This window comes from Thamnophis sirtalis, unplaced genomic scaffold, assembly GCF_051295495.1.
Source record: "Thamnophis sirtalis isolate CommonGarterSnake01/CBP01778 unplaced genomic scaffold, rThaSir2_p1.2 scaffold_3, whole genome shotgun sequence".
NCBI lineage: Eukaryota > Metazoa > Chordata > Lepidosauria > Squamata > Natricidae > Thamnophis > Thamnophis sirtalis.
This window is the reverse complement of record NW_028261383.1, coordinates 111493782-111509950: the sequence shown is the minus strand read 5'-3', so window position 1 is coordinate 111509950 and position 16169 is coordinate 111493782. Positions and strand designations below refer to the sequence as shown.

Sequence of the window (16169 nt, the reverse complement as noted above, 5' to 3'; positions counted from 1 at the left end):
ACAGGAACCTGGCTATTGTCGATTTCTAACCTACCTATTGCTTCTCTTCACAGTCATTGTCCAGTCACTTGACTTCCCTACAGAATTAGTGAAAAATTCCAACAATTTTATACACCCTGAAGCTGTTCCTGGATGATATGGCAATAAAAGAGATATAATGCTACTTTGAAGGATCTAGGAGGAGATATAATGCTACTTTCAAGCTGCCCCTAAGTCTAGGGACAGGAATGGTAAAATAGATAATTATAGATAGCCAGGGCATGTTTATACTATGAATGGATGCAAGCAGGAAGAGACTGTAGATTTGGGTTGTCCTTTATTTGGCAGTCTTGTTCATTTGCCAATCATTGGACAGACAAAAGGATAGAATGGATAGGTTATTGCTGAGAAATAGAGGCAGTCCTCAACTTACAACCATTCATTTTGTTTCCATTCAAAGTTATAACAATAGTGCAAGAAGTGACTTATGACTGGTCTTCACACTTATGCCTATTACAGCCTCCCCCTAGTCACAATCAAAATTTGAGTGCATGGCATGTATTTTACAATAATTGCAGTGTTCTGGGGTCAAGTGATTGCCATTTGCAACCTTCCCAGCTGGCTTCCAAAAAGCAAAGTCAATGGGGGAAGCTGGATTCATTTAATGACTGCAAGGATTCACTTAACTAAGGCAAAAATATCATAAAATCAGGCACAACTTACTTAACAACTGCTTTGCTAAGCAGTGGAAATTCTGGTCCCAATTGTTATAAGTCAAGGACTACCTATAGAAGGTCAATGAGAGAGATTTAAGAAGACTGACCCAAATGGAAAATATTCCTTTTAGTGAGGAATACTGACATATTCATAGAAAGTAACTTTGTTATTGGGATTATATGTATGAGTTGATAAATTATTTCATGATTTATGTTTTGGATCAGACATTCTAATTTACCTCCACAACTACCAGTTTCATACATTCTAAGGCAGGATAGAGGGATAAAATATAGAGCAAGTTTGAATTGCAACACCAGTGAACTGATTCTTTTTTACTTTTTCTCATCAGTGGTTTTTTAATCACAATTGAGAACATAATATTTAAAATTAGATAAAGACAATAATGTCAACAATGAACCAAATGACAGCATATGTACATTTACTTCTGGGTTATTCATGAGATATTCTCAAATAACATTTTTAATTTGTGCAAGAACATCAAATATTTTCACACTAGATTAGTGTATTATCATTTTTTGCATAAAATGGACAGGTAAATGTTAATATATGATTTTTTTTTCTTTCCACAATCATAATACTTCTATATACAGATGAAAATGAGATATATCACGAAAGCCTTGAATATATCTTTGAACCAATATTCTTTTGATACATTCCTAAACTCTCAAAAATAATGAGGTATAGAACAGACTTTCTCAACATATGCCCGTCAGATGTGTTGGACTACATGTCTGCAGCCAATCTGGCATATTGACTGATGAAAATCAGAGTGTAGTCCTGGAGGATATTAGATGAGAGAAAGTTATACTTCTTACATTTCAGAGCTTTTTTGTCCAAAAATACTGGCTGAAAAAAAATCAAAGTATGTGTATTGTAAAGCAAAATGTGTAGATAACAAAACATGCAGGAATAAAAATACCTATAAGGCAGTTTATTCATGCTTAAACATAGAATATATCCACATCTATTACCGTGTCTCCCCCAAAATAAGACAGGGTCTTATTTTCTTTTGACCCCTGAAATAAGTGCTTGGCCTTATTTTCAGGGAGGTCTTATTATTTTTGAGGTGCAGGAGGTGGCGAGCATGGTGACCTCATGGCTGCTGCTATGTTGCAATATTTTCAGGGAGGACTTATTTTTTTGGGGAAGGCTTATTTTAGCGCATGCGCTCAAAAGCCCGAGTGGGCTTATTATCTGGGAAAGTCTTATTTTGAGGGAAACAGGGTAGTTTCTTCACATCTAAACATAGAGTTCCAGCACAATATCATGAAAGTATTAGAAAAAAACAATAACATACTACTTTTTTTTCATTTTGGCCTTATTGCACAGCAATATGCCCTGAAAGTATATACAGTAAATGAAGACAATTTATATCCCAAACATTGTTAGATTTTTATCTATCATACCATGTATTGGTATGGCAGAGTATTCTAATTAGTAGTTGCAAGAAGCCAAAACTCTTAGCTGTAATCTTATCACCAAACTAAACTATCTAAACAATATCATTGATATTATACATAGACTTGGATCCCTTGAAAAAGTCTTCATTGCTTGGAAAGATGGATGGGAAAAAAGAGATGGCCAACAACAAGGTAGATGGTCTCAATTATTGAAGGATGAACCATTAACAAACCTGAAGGGTCAACCTGGAGACAGATTATCTGAAGATCTGTACAGTAGTTGCTGAGGGTACAAATCACTTTATGACATGGAGATTGATAGGATCTACCTTTCTCAAGATCTTCATTAGAGTACAGCTCTTAAAATTATTTTTTCTAAGAAGACTATGCAGTTAAAAGTTCCAGGATCGACAAAGGTGGTGTTGGGTACATTATACATTACCTTCTAGAGTTTCATTATAGTGCTGACTTGCACACAGCTTCTCTTGTAAATTTGTAAGGTTGATTCATAACAATGTAGAGAAGAGATTATAGCTACACTTAGCAACTCACCAAATGTAAACAGTAGTACTTAATACTAATATACACATACCAGTACTACTAAGTAACATAAAAGTGTCATTGCCTATGACTTTTAAAAGGATAGTGTGTGTGCGTGAGAGAGAAAATAACTGAAATAGTTACCAAACATGAGATCAGTAAAAAAGGCAAACTCCTTCTAAGTTGATCTCTTGACAACATCTCACAACTGCCCAACTGTCAAAACAACAGAATCTTGGAATACTCAGGAGAAGCCTTCTAGGTTGCTTTAAAGGTAAGTCACCTTGCATGCCAATAGCACAGATGTCTAGTCTAGCCAAGATCTTTATTCATGTGCTTATGAGTAATAGTGAAATCTTTTCAATGTGCTTGAAAGATTGTAGGAAGTAGAGCTCACATCAAAGAAGAAAATATGAAACATATCTTTTCCTGCAGTCAGAGCACTTCAGATAAGAATATGAATATTAACTGATACAGAGTTTCTTACTTTGAATTTAAATGCTTGTTGTAGAATTCTGCAGTTTCCAAAAGGACGTACTGATGTAGCTAAAAGCTTGAAAAAAATCAGACAATTTTAAAGTAGTTGTAGCTTTGTCACCCACATATGTATATGTATGGGAATCTTTCCATTGTAAAAGTTAATATGCCACCTCTAGTTTGTGGGGGACAACATTCCCCTGCCTCAATCTTGATTCATCTGGAATGCATTATTAGTCGCACACTTCAAAGAGCCCCAGGAAATATGAGAGGCAACAAGCTTTTTATATTTACAGAAGATACAAATTTCCAAAACTTAAGACATACAAATTGAAAATCATCTGATGTTTCAGTTATTTGCAAGTGTGCATTAAGAACATGGGCTAAAATATTCCTTTAGTTCTGTTTTGAAAACAGCTTTAATTAATTCAAAATTGTATTTCTGGGTCAGCATTTTGCACAAAGGAGAGTAAAGAGGCCACTACCTGTTTAGTTTCTGAATGGCCTTGTGCAGTGAGCACTGTTGTGAAGCTTCAGAATGGTGGTAGGTTATTTGGCCAATACTTTGCTGAGTTTCTGCTCCCCTCCCCTTACCAATTTAGATATGCAAGAACTATCAGGATAAAACATCAGTACATATAAAAAGCTACCAAAATATATATTTATTTTGTGTCCGAATGAAACGGTTCATCTTTTAAAAAAGACACACTTTTGAGCTGAATTCACAAAACCTTTGTACCTTTTCCCATTGTCTGCTATATTATTACTTTGATGGACATATGCATTATTTACTTGGGAGGAGTTCTTATTTTTCTGCTTCTGGTACGCAGAGATACATAAAAATCTTCTGCCTGATAATAGGCTTTCGGGTCAGCTGAAGCAAGGAAGCAAGAATATGCCAATGTTTTTCTTCAGTAAAAAAATCATACCTAGCAATATTTTAGTATAAAATTTTGGAAAGCCATAGGCAAATTTCACTACCGTCAGTTATCTGCTTGGGTTCCAGTGTCCCCAGAACAGACACAAGTGATCAAAGCCTTTCTGAATTTAGAATTCTCTCTTTTATACATGGAAGGATGTGAGATCCATCAGATATTTTCCTCGCAGATCTCTGCACCATTTCTCACACATGCCCCAACTTCCTATGATAGAAAATAATTTTCCTCTACTTTACAATTTTTCTGTTACTTTTCTCACCTGCTTCCTAGGTTTTGATCAATAATTCAGCCTGATGAAGACACTGTGGAATTTGGAACATTGTTCTGTTACATGATATTTTGATTGTTTCAGCAAAGGCTCAATAGTTGGCAGTCCCCTTTATAGATCATTGAGATAATCCTGATCAGCGTATATCATAAAGCCAGTAAAAATGCTATCTGTCCAGTAGGGATCATAGAACAGCCCATTCTGTTCCGAGTAAAATATCTGCAGCCACACCTCATCCTTCTGTTTTAGGGAAAGGATTGTCGATCCAGAAGCAATGTCATGATTCCCAGTGTTGGCATCAAATGTCTTTATCTTGTACTGACCATTACACACCAGCCCAATAGCCAAATGTTTATTGGCCAGTGTGATATCATAAGTGAAATAATAGACACCGGGGATGTTGCATATAAATTTCCCGCTGGAAGCATTGTAATTTCCACCTTCATTCATGAGGATCCTGTCAAATTTGATGGGCAGTCTCTCTTTTGGGTAACTTTTGGTCACAGCAACAGAGAAAGCTGATTTGGCTTTCTTGGCGTTGCATTTACAAGGACCAGACATCCCAAGGTCTCCTAGGGCTCCTCGGGGCCCTTTCTTTCCAGGGCCCCCGCTTTTTCCAGTGGGGCCCTTGGGCCCTTTTAGACCACGGAGACCAGCTTTGCCAATGGCTCCTGGTTTCCCTTTTGATCCTGGCCGGCCTGGATTTCCTGTCCTGCCTTGGGTACCTACGAGAAAACACAACCTCAATGAGTATCACACAAGGGACTCATGGATCTTTTGGACATAGCAACCAGAGGACCAAAACTGTTTCTGCAACCCAGGAAGCATTAAAAAAAGGTTTGTCTATTGGGAGGTTTTGAACTGCATTATTTTATGGGAGCAGTATCCCCATTTCTTTTGTCCTAGTCATTCCATTAGAAAACGTGGAGAAAATATACTCTCTTCTAGATAGGTACTTGAAAGAAAAAAAAGGGGGGGAAATGGATTCTCGCATCCTGCAAAGCTACAATAGAGTTTGTTTTGTTCTGGGCTTGTCATGATATCTAAGCTATTACCGAATGTATAAATGAAACCACTGCAGCTTGATGAACAAACCACGGTTTAAAAATTCTGGCTTATTGTTCTGTGGGATTGGAATCAATATGTTTAATACGAATTCTTTTTTGTAATCTACTGTCTCAAACAAAGCCAGAAGTCATTACTTTTTTCCTTCTCTCTTTGTACTTTTGTTTTTTCCTTTGATTTTATAATGGAATTTAGTAAAAAAAAAAAAGTAGAATCTCTCTAGCAGAAAAATACAACATAAGAAGCAGTAACTGTTTGCTAAAACTCCCAATTGAATTATTGCTCATATTTGCAGTTATTACTCCCTGTTTGTATGCTAATTAGGGGTTGGACCAGCATTTTGGCGCAAATGGAAGGATCCCAAGTGAAATTGCATTCAACAATTTCCACTCTCTGAAAGGGGGTGGGGTGGGAAATTCTTCTTGCCAATTCTTCTGCTTTCCACACCCTCATTTTTTTGAATCCTTCTGGAGAATAATTTTTAGGAGGAAGAATGTAATTTGTGAAAATCTAGTATAAGTACAACACTCAATGGATTTCAAAGTCCCTTCTAAGCTCCTTCTAACAAGCAGGCCAGCTTGTTAGAAGAAACACCATGTTAATTTACAATATGATAGCTGAAAATCAGGAGGAGTCTGATCTTTTCCGAGAAACATTTTTTTTATTAAAAAGCGTACACTTTTAATAAAGATTACATGTGGCCATTTTGGAAACAAACAAATTTTTGCCAACACAGTTGAGTGAGAGATTGCTGAATCTACACCAAAAGGTTTTAAGTTTTCTCAGAAGGTCTCAATAAAAACAAATATTACACTTGTTCATTGGTAAATGAGCTGTAATTTGTCCTGCATGTAAGCTGTATTTCCATAAACATCCTGTTTTCCCCATCTTGTCCCAATTTAAATCCTATATTAAACTCATAAATCATTTGAGGGCCAGTTTAAGTGGTGGTTAAGGCACCTGACTAGAAACTGAGAGACTGTGAGTTCTAGTCCCACCACAGGCATGAAAACTGGCTGAGTGACTTTGGGCCAGTCACTCTCTCTTAGCCTATGACCTCAGCTGTGGTGTTAAGCCAGTAGTTTAATTTCTGTTGCAATCAAAGGATCAACACTTGGTTGATCTGAAAAAAGTAGACCCTGCACTTACAGAAAAACACTAGGATGAAAAAATATATATTCCAGTTTTAATCCTTCATTAGTCCAGTTGCTCTGTGCATCTGATAAAGTGAACTACATCTGACAAAAACATGGGCCTTATAACATTTAATAGTCCAAAAAGCTGCAAAAAGGCTGCTCCTGATTTTTGTTAATGGGTAGGAGTCCTGCTGGCAGGAAGTTTATGTTCCATCTAACCAAGAGTTAGATAATTTCTATTTATAAACAAAGTCAGCCAGACAACACAATTACAGCCCAATTTGGCCTCATTATTCCAGACACAATCCTTCTCCTCTATATCATCCCCGAGAAGGCCTAGGAGCCAGAAGGAATATTAATATCTGTGTCAGTTTCATTTAATTTATATTGTATTGGGTTTCTTTTCCCCCAAAACATGAACTGAACTATCTAAAGCTGGCCCAACTTGCCCAACTGATAAAAAGCTTTGTAAAAATACAGAACACCCAAAAAGCCTTCTTTGGTCATTTTGTTTCCCTCCTTCAAAGATATACCTGGACAGGCTGTTTTTACTTGCTGTTTAAAGGTAAGGAGTTATCTTACCGTTTACCATCCTACCACTCATCTCATTTCTGATGGAAATGTAGAATAGACCAGGAGTGTCAAACTCAATTTCATTGAGGGCTGCATCAGGGTGGTTTTTGACTTCCTAGGGTGTGGCATTGTGGGTGTAGCCAGATTAGGTGTGGCTTGACATCGCTCGTGTCGGGGGTGCCTGTGGTGGCCTGAGCACTCTGCCAGTGAAAACAGACTCCTGAGCTCTGTTTTCTGCTGCGATGGCCTCCTGCAACCCTCTGCCAGCATAAAGGGGGCTCGGGAGGGATCCCTGTGGCCCTCTTGCGCTCCGCTTTCGCTGGCAAAAGCACCACGGGCCAGTCATTTGCTCTTTCCAGGGCGGCCTCGCACGCCAGATCTAAGCACGCAGAGGGCCTGATCTGGCTCTCCTGGGCCTTGAGTTTGACACTCCTGGAATAGACCAGTCGTCAATGATATCTATGTTTTATAGTCAGGGGATCCCACAATGTGCTTGAATATGAAGTGCAAACTCATGTGTAAACAAGCCATTATGGTTTGTAAAAGGGGTTAATCCCTGTTAAAGCTTGAATTAGCATGTTAATGCTAATTAACATGCTAATTCAAGCCAATAGTTCATTGTGCAACCTATAATTGGTGAATGTACCTGTCACGTGGAGGACCATGAGACACTTTTCATAGTAGTCACATGGTTCCCAAAATGAGCAGGTTCAAAACCTGGTTTGGGAAAGAGTATTTTTTTTTAAAAAACATGATATATGCCTTAAACCAGTAGTTCCCAATATTTCTGGCTTTGTGGACTGGTGGTGGTGGCAGGAGAGAGGATGAACCCATTTCATTTGTGCAAATGGAGCTTTATGTGTGCACGTGCTTGCCTGCTGCTTGTGCAAGTGGAGCTGTGCTCTCAGTTGGGGATCCTTGCTTTAAACAACTATAAATCTGGGGGAAAAAACATTTTGCTATTAAACTCCACTCCCCAAAAATCTAAAGTTTCAGCCCCAGCTGCTCTGGGACGTTTTGGGATACCATAAAAGAGTAACTCTGGTGGGCTGTACGAAGTCTCTAAATGACATTTGTTGCACCTCTATCATAAGTTATGATTATGGACTTCTGAAATATTAAATTCCACTAAGATGCCATAACTAAGACTTCGGTTGTTCAAATATATTTAAAAATGACATTCTTTCTTAATTTGATTTTGGAGAGAGCTACTACGTAGGAAAGTCTTATGAAAGAAAATGGACTGAGTACTGTAATGGCTGATTTAGCTTTTCCCATTCTTTTTTGGATTCCTTCTGAGGTAGAAAAATATCTTGAAAAAGAAGCCATCTCTTACCTTCATCCCCTGGCTCTCCTCTCTGTCCATCTTCTCCATCTTTTCCATCTTTTCCTGGCAAACCCATCCTTCCTATATTCCCAGGAGGACCTGGTGCTCCGGGAGCACCTGGAGGGCCTTGTGGCCCTAGCACACTGCAGATTACTTGCTTGGAATTTTTCTGAACGTCTGCTTTGGCAAAGCTACTGAGAAATTGATTAACTATACAGGGAGCAATCCAGGCAACCAGAAAAAGGAAGATCATGGTGATGCCTGCAAGAAATGAAACAGAAGCAACAATGTGTGCATGTTGCAAGAAACATCTAGGGCTGGCAGGAGCATTACAGGAGTGGAACATGTTACGTAATTAACATTTAAGGTGGGGGTCCGAGGAACTAGGAATGCATCCTAAAATCTTTTCAGAAGGGTGGTTTTGATAAACTGCTGCAGAAAGCACACGCGCGCGCGCACACACACACACACAGAAGGAGTCTTGGCATTTCAGGATTATCTATTCTGGTAGCAGCTTTTACGTACAGCGCTAGAGCCCATATAATACGACACATGCAATATTATCAGAGTTAGAAGCATAGATCCACCAACGCATTAATATGAAATGAAGAAATTAAAGGAAGTGGATTATGTGATTAATAATGGTCATTTCCCAAGGAATTGTTAAGTAGTAACATACAAATCCACTCTCTCCATTGGATAGCTGATTTATGCAAATAGTGGAATTTTTCTTTAGCAAGTCTGTTTTTTAAAGCCACAAGGTACAAAACAAAAGGGAAAGTTTGGAAGAGCTCTTATTGAAATTTGTTCTTATAGTTGCCTTTTTAAAATGAGTAATAACGGTGTCTGCTTGTCTGAAAGGCTGAAAGGCTTCCCCACTTATTCAGTGGTGCGATTCAACCGGCCTAACAACCGGTTTGCTGCTTGTGAGCTTTGCGCTCTTGCTTTGCTAATGTACGTGCCAAATGCACACTTCGCGCATGCGCAGTGGGTTAAAACAAAGCTATAGAACTTACCTTCTACTGCAGCTGAGGCACGACAATTGGCTCTGCCACGCCTATCAGCTGGGCTAAAAAACAAGGAAATATATGAGTATAGCCAAGGGGCAGGCGGGCGGGCCCACCTGAAGATCGGAGCGAACCGGTTCGCTCTCAGGTGCTCTTTGGAGCTAGCGGTTCGCCCGAACCAAGCCGAACTGGTAGAAATCTCACTCCTGCACTTATTTCAGATTTGCACCAATTTCTTTCTTTTTTTTCCTTTGTAGAATGAGGCTAACCTACCTGACTAGTATACTGAGACTACCCCAGCATAATGCAGTGACCAAAGTTATGGGAACATCTAGGTTCAAGTCCCTTCTCAACCCGAGAGCTCATGGATAATTTGGGGCCCTTCACTCTTTCTCAGTGTCCAACCTCATAGTGTCATGATGAACATATAAAAGTAGTGGGAGATCCCAAGTATCCTTTGTGGCCTCTTCAAAAATGAGGGAGGTAAATTAATCAACAAATGAATGAAATAATACATGCAGAAAATAGTGGGGCACTGATAGAAAGTAATAGCGTGTATCATATTGGAAGGTAAATAAATACATCAATTTGTAAAGGTGTGAAAAATATTATTAGGTCCTGAAATGATATTGTCAGACTAGATATGAGGAAGGGGGAGCAGCAGAACTGGCACCCGACACAGGCTCTACTTCCTTTGTTGTTATTTCTGTCTTAGATTGGGCAATTTCTGTAACAAAATATTTAGCTTTATGCAGCAAGAAGAAAATTGCATTGGCCTGGGAGTGAGTCATCGAGAGTATTGACCATCGGAAGGGTGAGAACATTTTTTTAGGACATGAAAAATTTGCTTACAACTGGGACAGGCAAACTAATGACCATCAGATAGAGTGGAGATCATGGAGAAAGAGACACGGATATATAAATGTGTGTATATCACACAGAGAAAGAGATCTCACATTTTTTTAAAAAAAGGATGCACTTGGATGCAATTTTCTGACTCCAAGTTAAAGGGAGGAGGTTTAAGTTTAAATCACACAATATAAAATCAGAGTATAATCACTTCCTAGAATAGCTTAATCTGGGAGAATTAGGAATGAAAAAACTGTATGTCTTCAGGGAAAGGGAGCAATGGAGATCAAGCAGAATTTCTGATGTGTTTCCTCACTGCAAATAGCTTTCTGGAAAAATGTGTTATGAATTATTTTTATGTACATAATTCCACCATTTAAAAATATGTATAATTTAGACCACACAGGAGAGTGGGAAACGGAAAGAGAATGATTAAATGAGCCCTGAAAATGATATTTGTTTTTAGACTAGTCTCCAATATTTTCCTCTATTTTATGTTGTACATACCAAAATCATGAAAAATAGTACAGGGGGGTGCCAAGTCCTCCCCCATATGTTCTAAAGTATTAGAGCTCTCTTGGATGCTCTCTGAATCAATCAGAGAGTTGAAATAAACATTAGTAAACCACTAGACTTCAAACACAAACTTGCTAGCTAGAATTTAGAATAAGAAAGAAAACATCTGTTTTTCCCATGGCTATCAAAGACTTAAAACCAATGTCTATACCCTGAGCTGGGAAAGGAGAACAAACAACTTACAGAGTACAGCATTAACAGGTTACTGTTTTTATTCTAAAGTATCAGGGTCAGAAAAATATATGGTTGTATGGTTCATATGTATGTAAAAATGTGTGATTCATATGAACTCATACTGATGTCCTGTGAATTGTGGTATAAAGATGGCCTGCTAATTGGTTTTAGATGTGATGTCCTTTTGATGTCGCAATTATCCTATCTCCATGTAGTGGCAGCCCAAATTCATCCTTTGTGGCTCCAGTTTCAAAGTAGTGTTTTCATCTTCTCCTGACACACACTCAGGAACATAAATGAGCAGTTACAGCAGTCCTCCTATCCCCCAGGTAGACTCTTCTTCTAGAGAAGGTCTATTTTCAGAATCTGAATGACAAGTTATCAGCATGGAGCACCTTCATATCAGTGTCCATACAAGTGCAGTCATTCATACTTGGAAAATGGCTGAAATCTCTTTGAAGAAGCATAAGAAGAAGAATATGGATGCCTTTGAAATTTGGTAGAATATCACAAATAGTATTTGGTAGACTATTGCAGCTACACAAAAAGTGTAGCTGATGAGTATGACCAAGAACAAACAACTGGTTATTAGTTCAGCACTTTGAACCTCTCCAGACAAAAGAAAGGATGGAAGGTCATCAAAAGGTGCTCCAGACAGTTTCTCCTCATGAGGAGACTGCGAGGCAGTGGTCTCTGCAGATTTTGAGCACTAGGTGATGAGGGAATAGTCATCTTGTTCAAATTGTGATCAGCACCTTTGAAAGAGCAGAGAATTTGCATGCTTCCTTTTCTAATAACATTTGGAAATTACTTATTAACTGCTTTTCAGCTACTAGGAACCTTTGGATTGACAAGTCTGAAAAGACCAGATGAGTTTGCCTTCAATCCTTAATGAAAGACATTTTTAACAACAAGCTTTAAGAACTTAAACGTTTTTTGAAATAAACAGCAAAAAGTTGATTTTAACTGATTTTAGAAAATTACAAATGGACTAAAGATCCAGATTAATTTGAAATGAGATTTTAGTATAAATTATATGGAAATATTGAAGGATATTGTTAAATAATGGAGTCAGAAGTTACTACAATGACAACAGAAATGTCTTCCTCTGTTGATAGAATGTCTCTAAAGGAACACATTTTATTTGACAAGACAAACTGAATTGAAAGTGGACTTACAGATAAGAGACTACAAGAATGACATGGAATAGATGCTAGATTGTAGGAAGTTAGCACCCACCCCTCTCTTAAAAGAATGAAATAATCTAGGAAATATTAAAAAGGCAGAATATTATACCTCCCTGAATAAGAAAAGGAGAAACATGCTCTTGGAAAGCAGCCCCCCCCCCACTTATTAATAGCCCCAGCAAGACTGGGCCAACCTATCTACAAGACTAAAAAACTGGGCCAGCTTATCTACAAAACAAAAAATCTTTACCCTCAGGATTTACTAGGATTAGCCCTCTACCCATCTCATCACATGGCACCTGGGAATATTGCATCACCCAGAAAGGTTCAACCAAGCCTGGACTCAAGACAACCTACAAAGTTACCCCTGCATGGCCCCATGAGTCTGACAACCAATCAGGATACCTGCCCTTACACGGGAACAGGAAACTCTAAAGCAGGGCCCAAGAGAGGGTATAAATCTCTCTCTGTCTTGCCCATGTGCTTGATTGCCCAGGACCTCAAACCATGTGGTGTCTGATCTGGTGACACCAATGTTTATATTCTCTTAGATTATCATTGTATTTTAATGTTTCATAAACTACGCAATGAACAATGTGTAAATTTTGGGATGATTTTTACTGGGAAAAATATAGTAATATGTGTCATGGTATTAATTTTGGACAGCACACTCACACACAATGTTGCTTTGGTTTCCTAAAATTCAAATGTAGAAAGCAATAAGAAAAAAATGCAAGGCACATTTGAACAGGTAAGCATATATTCCTTCATAAATCTGAGAAATTACTACTGTAATAGGATTGGCACCAGTTTGGGGGAAACTTCAACCCTGCCAATTCTTTTTTTGCAGGGGAAGGAAGAAGGGGGGAAATGGGATGGACTGTATTTTACTAGCTTCCAGTTTAACCCCTCCCTCTTCCCTTGAGATGGGGAGGGAAGGAGAAGGAGACAGGATATGCCCAAGAGCAGTTAGAAAGTCCAAGAGATTGACCAGTTGAATGGTGAGTATGTGGAGGGAAAAGTGTTGTATCAAATTTGTTGGCCGAAGGCATGGGAAAAGATAAACCCAGTTTTAAAATGGAGTGAATAGTTATGGAAGGCAAGCCTATCTGCTGTTTTTTAACCTTCTCTCTTTTACAGCTAATGGGTAACAGATGGATCTTACTAGAAAGGAAGCTCCTTTTCATTTGTATCACAAAAGCCACGTCAAACATCCCTCTGGCTATTTTTTTTTGGTGGCAATTGTTCTCTTAGTGTTACTATTTAATTACTTAAAATGAATATTTTAGTTCCGGATTAATTTTATCCCTTCCATAGAAACAGCAAAGATTTGGTGGTGTTATTTTGGGGGGTTATACCTTTTATTTTGAAAACAGCTTCTTGGTTGAAATCAAATGGGTTGTTTATGAGTGAGAAGAATCCAAGACAAATCATTGGTGGAGTTCAATGAGAGAAACGTGCAAATTGGCTGCCTCACTTTTATCTTTTCAATTTCAAAACTCAGCTCATCAGAACTTCACCCTTTGTCATTGATCATGTGTGACCTCGTCACAATTCCAGTGATTCCTTGGCACTTTTTTTTTGCACAACAGACAACTGCAACAGCAACTTTAAAACTCAGCATTTTTGCACTGCACTTTGTCTCCCCATGTCCTGTCAGTGCCATACAAACCTCAAGAAATCAACCGTTTTAAGGTGGCACGCTTACTTTAGCAGTAAATTTCCCATACTTTTAGCTTGCATAGCCTCTGGCTGAAAGCCCTCCTTAAAAGACGGTCTAAGGAAGTCAAAAATAAAATACTACTTACCAGCACTACTTTCTTCAAGCAGAGTCTGACATCCAGTCGGAAATCTGCTGAATCTTAAATGTTCTTCAGCCGGACCTTGTTGTCCACTTTTGTTGGGAGTTATTGTCACAAAGTATTCTTTTAAATGAAGCGTGCCTTCTCAAATATAGTTTGCTGAAGCGGCTGCCTTGCATTTGCATCCCAGTTTCTTCCAGCAGCTTGTTTTTTTGGCTCAGCTTTGCCAGAGGCATTTTTTGATTATTGTGTAATGTGTTTCAGCGTCTGCCTCGAGTCACAAGTCACGTGAGACAGGAAAGAAAACCCTCCAAACATGTGGCTAAATGCTTGGAGAAATCCCTTCTCCCCCTGTGTTCTGGGCAGAGTTCCAAGGATCGGGAGCTACTTGTCTTCAACATGCTACCTAGTGATGCTAACCAATGTTTTCCAATCTTAGAAACCAAGATATGTGGAGTTCAACTCGGAGAATTCCTTGGACAGTCCACATGTCTTAAAGTCTTTAAGGTGGAGAACCATTACTCATTAGTGGTCAGCAGGTAGCCTTTAATCTAGCACACAAGTATTTCTAACTCTGTTCCTAACAATTTTGCCAAATTTCAACAGGTGCAGGCATCATATACACTGCTCAAAAAAACAAAGGGAACACAAAAATAAGACATCCTAGATCTGAATGAATGAAATATTCTTATTAAATACTTTGTTCGTTACATAGTTGAATGTGCTGACAACAAAAATTATCAATCGAAATCAAATTTAGCAAACCATGGAGGTCTGGATTTGGAGTTACACTCAAAATTAAAGTGGAAAAAAAACACTACAGGCTGATCCAACTTTGATGTAATGTCCTTAAAATAAGTCAAAATGAGTCTCAGTAGCGTGTGTGGCCTCCACATGCCTGTAAGACTTCCTTACAATGCCTGGGCATGCTCCTGATGACGTGGCGGATGGTCTCCTGAGGGATCTCCTCTCACACCTGGACTAAAGCATCCCCCAACTCCTGGACAATCTGTGGTGCAACGTAGCGTTGGTGGATGGAGCGAGACATGTCCATAGCATCAATGCCTACATCTTGCAGGAACTGCTGACACTCCAGCCATGAGGTCTAGCATTGCCTTGCATTAGGAGGAACCCAGGGCCAACTGCACCAGCATATGGTCTCACAAGGGGTCTGAGGATCTCATCTTGGTACCTAATGACAGTCAGGCTACCTCTGGCGAGCACATGGAGGTTTGTGCAGCCCCCTAACGAAATGCCACCCCACACCATTACTGACCCACTGCCAAACCGGTCATGCTGGAGGATGTTGCAGGCAGCAGAACATTCTCCACAGCGTCTCCAGACACTGTCATGTCTGTCACATGTATTCAGTGTAAACCTGCTTTCATCTGTGAAGAGCACAGGGAGCCAGTGCAGTGGCGAATTTGCCAATCTTGGTGTTCTCTGGCAAATGCCAAACGTCCTGCATGGTGGGCTGTAAGCACAACCCCCACCTGTGGACGTTGGGCCCTCATACCACCCTCATGGAGTCTGTTTCTGACCGTTTGAGCATCAACATGCACATTTGTGGCCCACTTGAGGTCATTTTGCAGGGTTCTGGCAGTGCTCCTCGGGTCCCTCCTTGCACAAAGGCGGAGGTAGTGGTTTTGATGCTGGGTTGTTGCCCTCCTATGGCCTCCTCCACGTCTTCTGATGTACTGGCCTGTTTCCTGGTAGCGCCTCCATGCTCTGGACACTACGTTGACATACACAGCAAACATTCTTGCTACAGCTCGCATTGATGTGCCATCCCAGATGAGCTGCATTACCTGAGCCACTTGTGAGGGTTGTAGACTCTGTCTCATGCTACCACTAGAGTGAAAGCACCGCCAGCATTCAAAAGTGACCAAACCATCAGCCAGAAAGCATAGGAACTGAGAAGTGGTATGTGGTCACCACCTGCAGATCCACTCCTTTATTGGGGATGTCTTGCTAACTGCCTATTCCTTCTCACCTGTTGTCTATTCCATGTGCACAACAGCATGTGAAATTGATTGTCAATTAGTGTTGCTACCTAAGTGGACAGCTTGATTTCACAGACGTGTGATTGACTTGGAGTTACATTGTGTTGTTCAAGTGTTCCCTTTAGTTTTT

The 16169-nt window shown here is 39.4% G+C and overlaps 1 protein-coding gene across 1 annotated transcript; it reads right to left on the bottom strand.

The window, feature by feature from the left end:
• Positions 1–1139: 1139 nt before the first annotated feature.
• On the bottom strand, positions 1140–14735 carry C1QTNF2 (C1q and TNF related 2). Its single transcript, XM_014059743.2, has 4 exons — positions 14043–14735; positions 9458–9510; positions 8451–8702; positions 1140–5065 (listed from the first exon to the last, which is right to left on the bottom strand). Exons 3-4 carry the CDS (start codon positions 8692–8694, stop codon positions 4452–4454), a joined length of 858 nt encoding a protein of 285 aa, XP_013915218.2. The 5' UTR covers positions 8695–8702; positions 9458–9510; positions 14043–14735; the 3' UTR covers positions 1140–4451.
• Positions 14736–16169: the final 1434 nt, after the last annotated feature.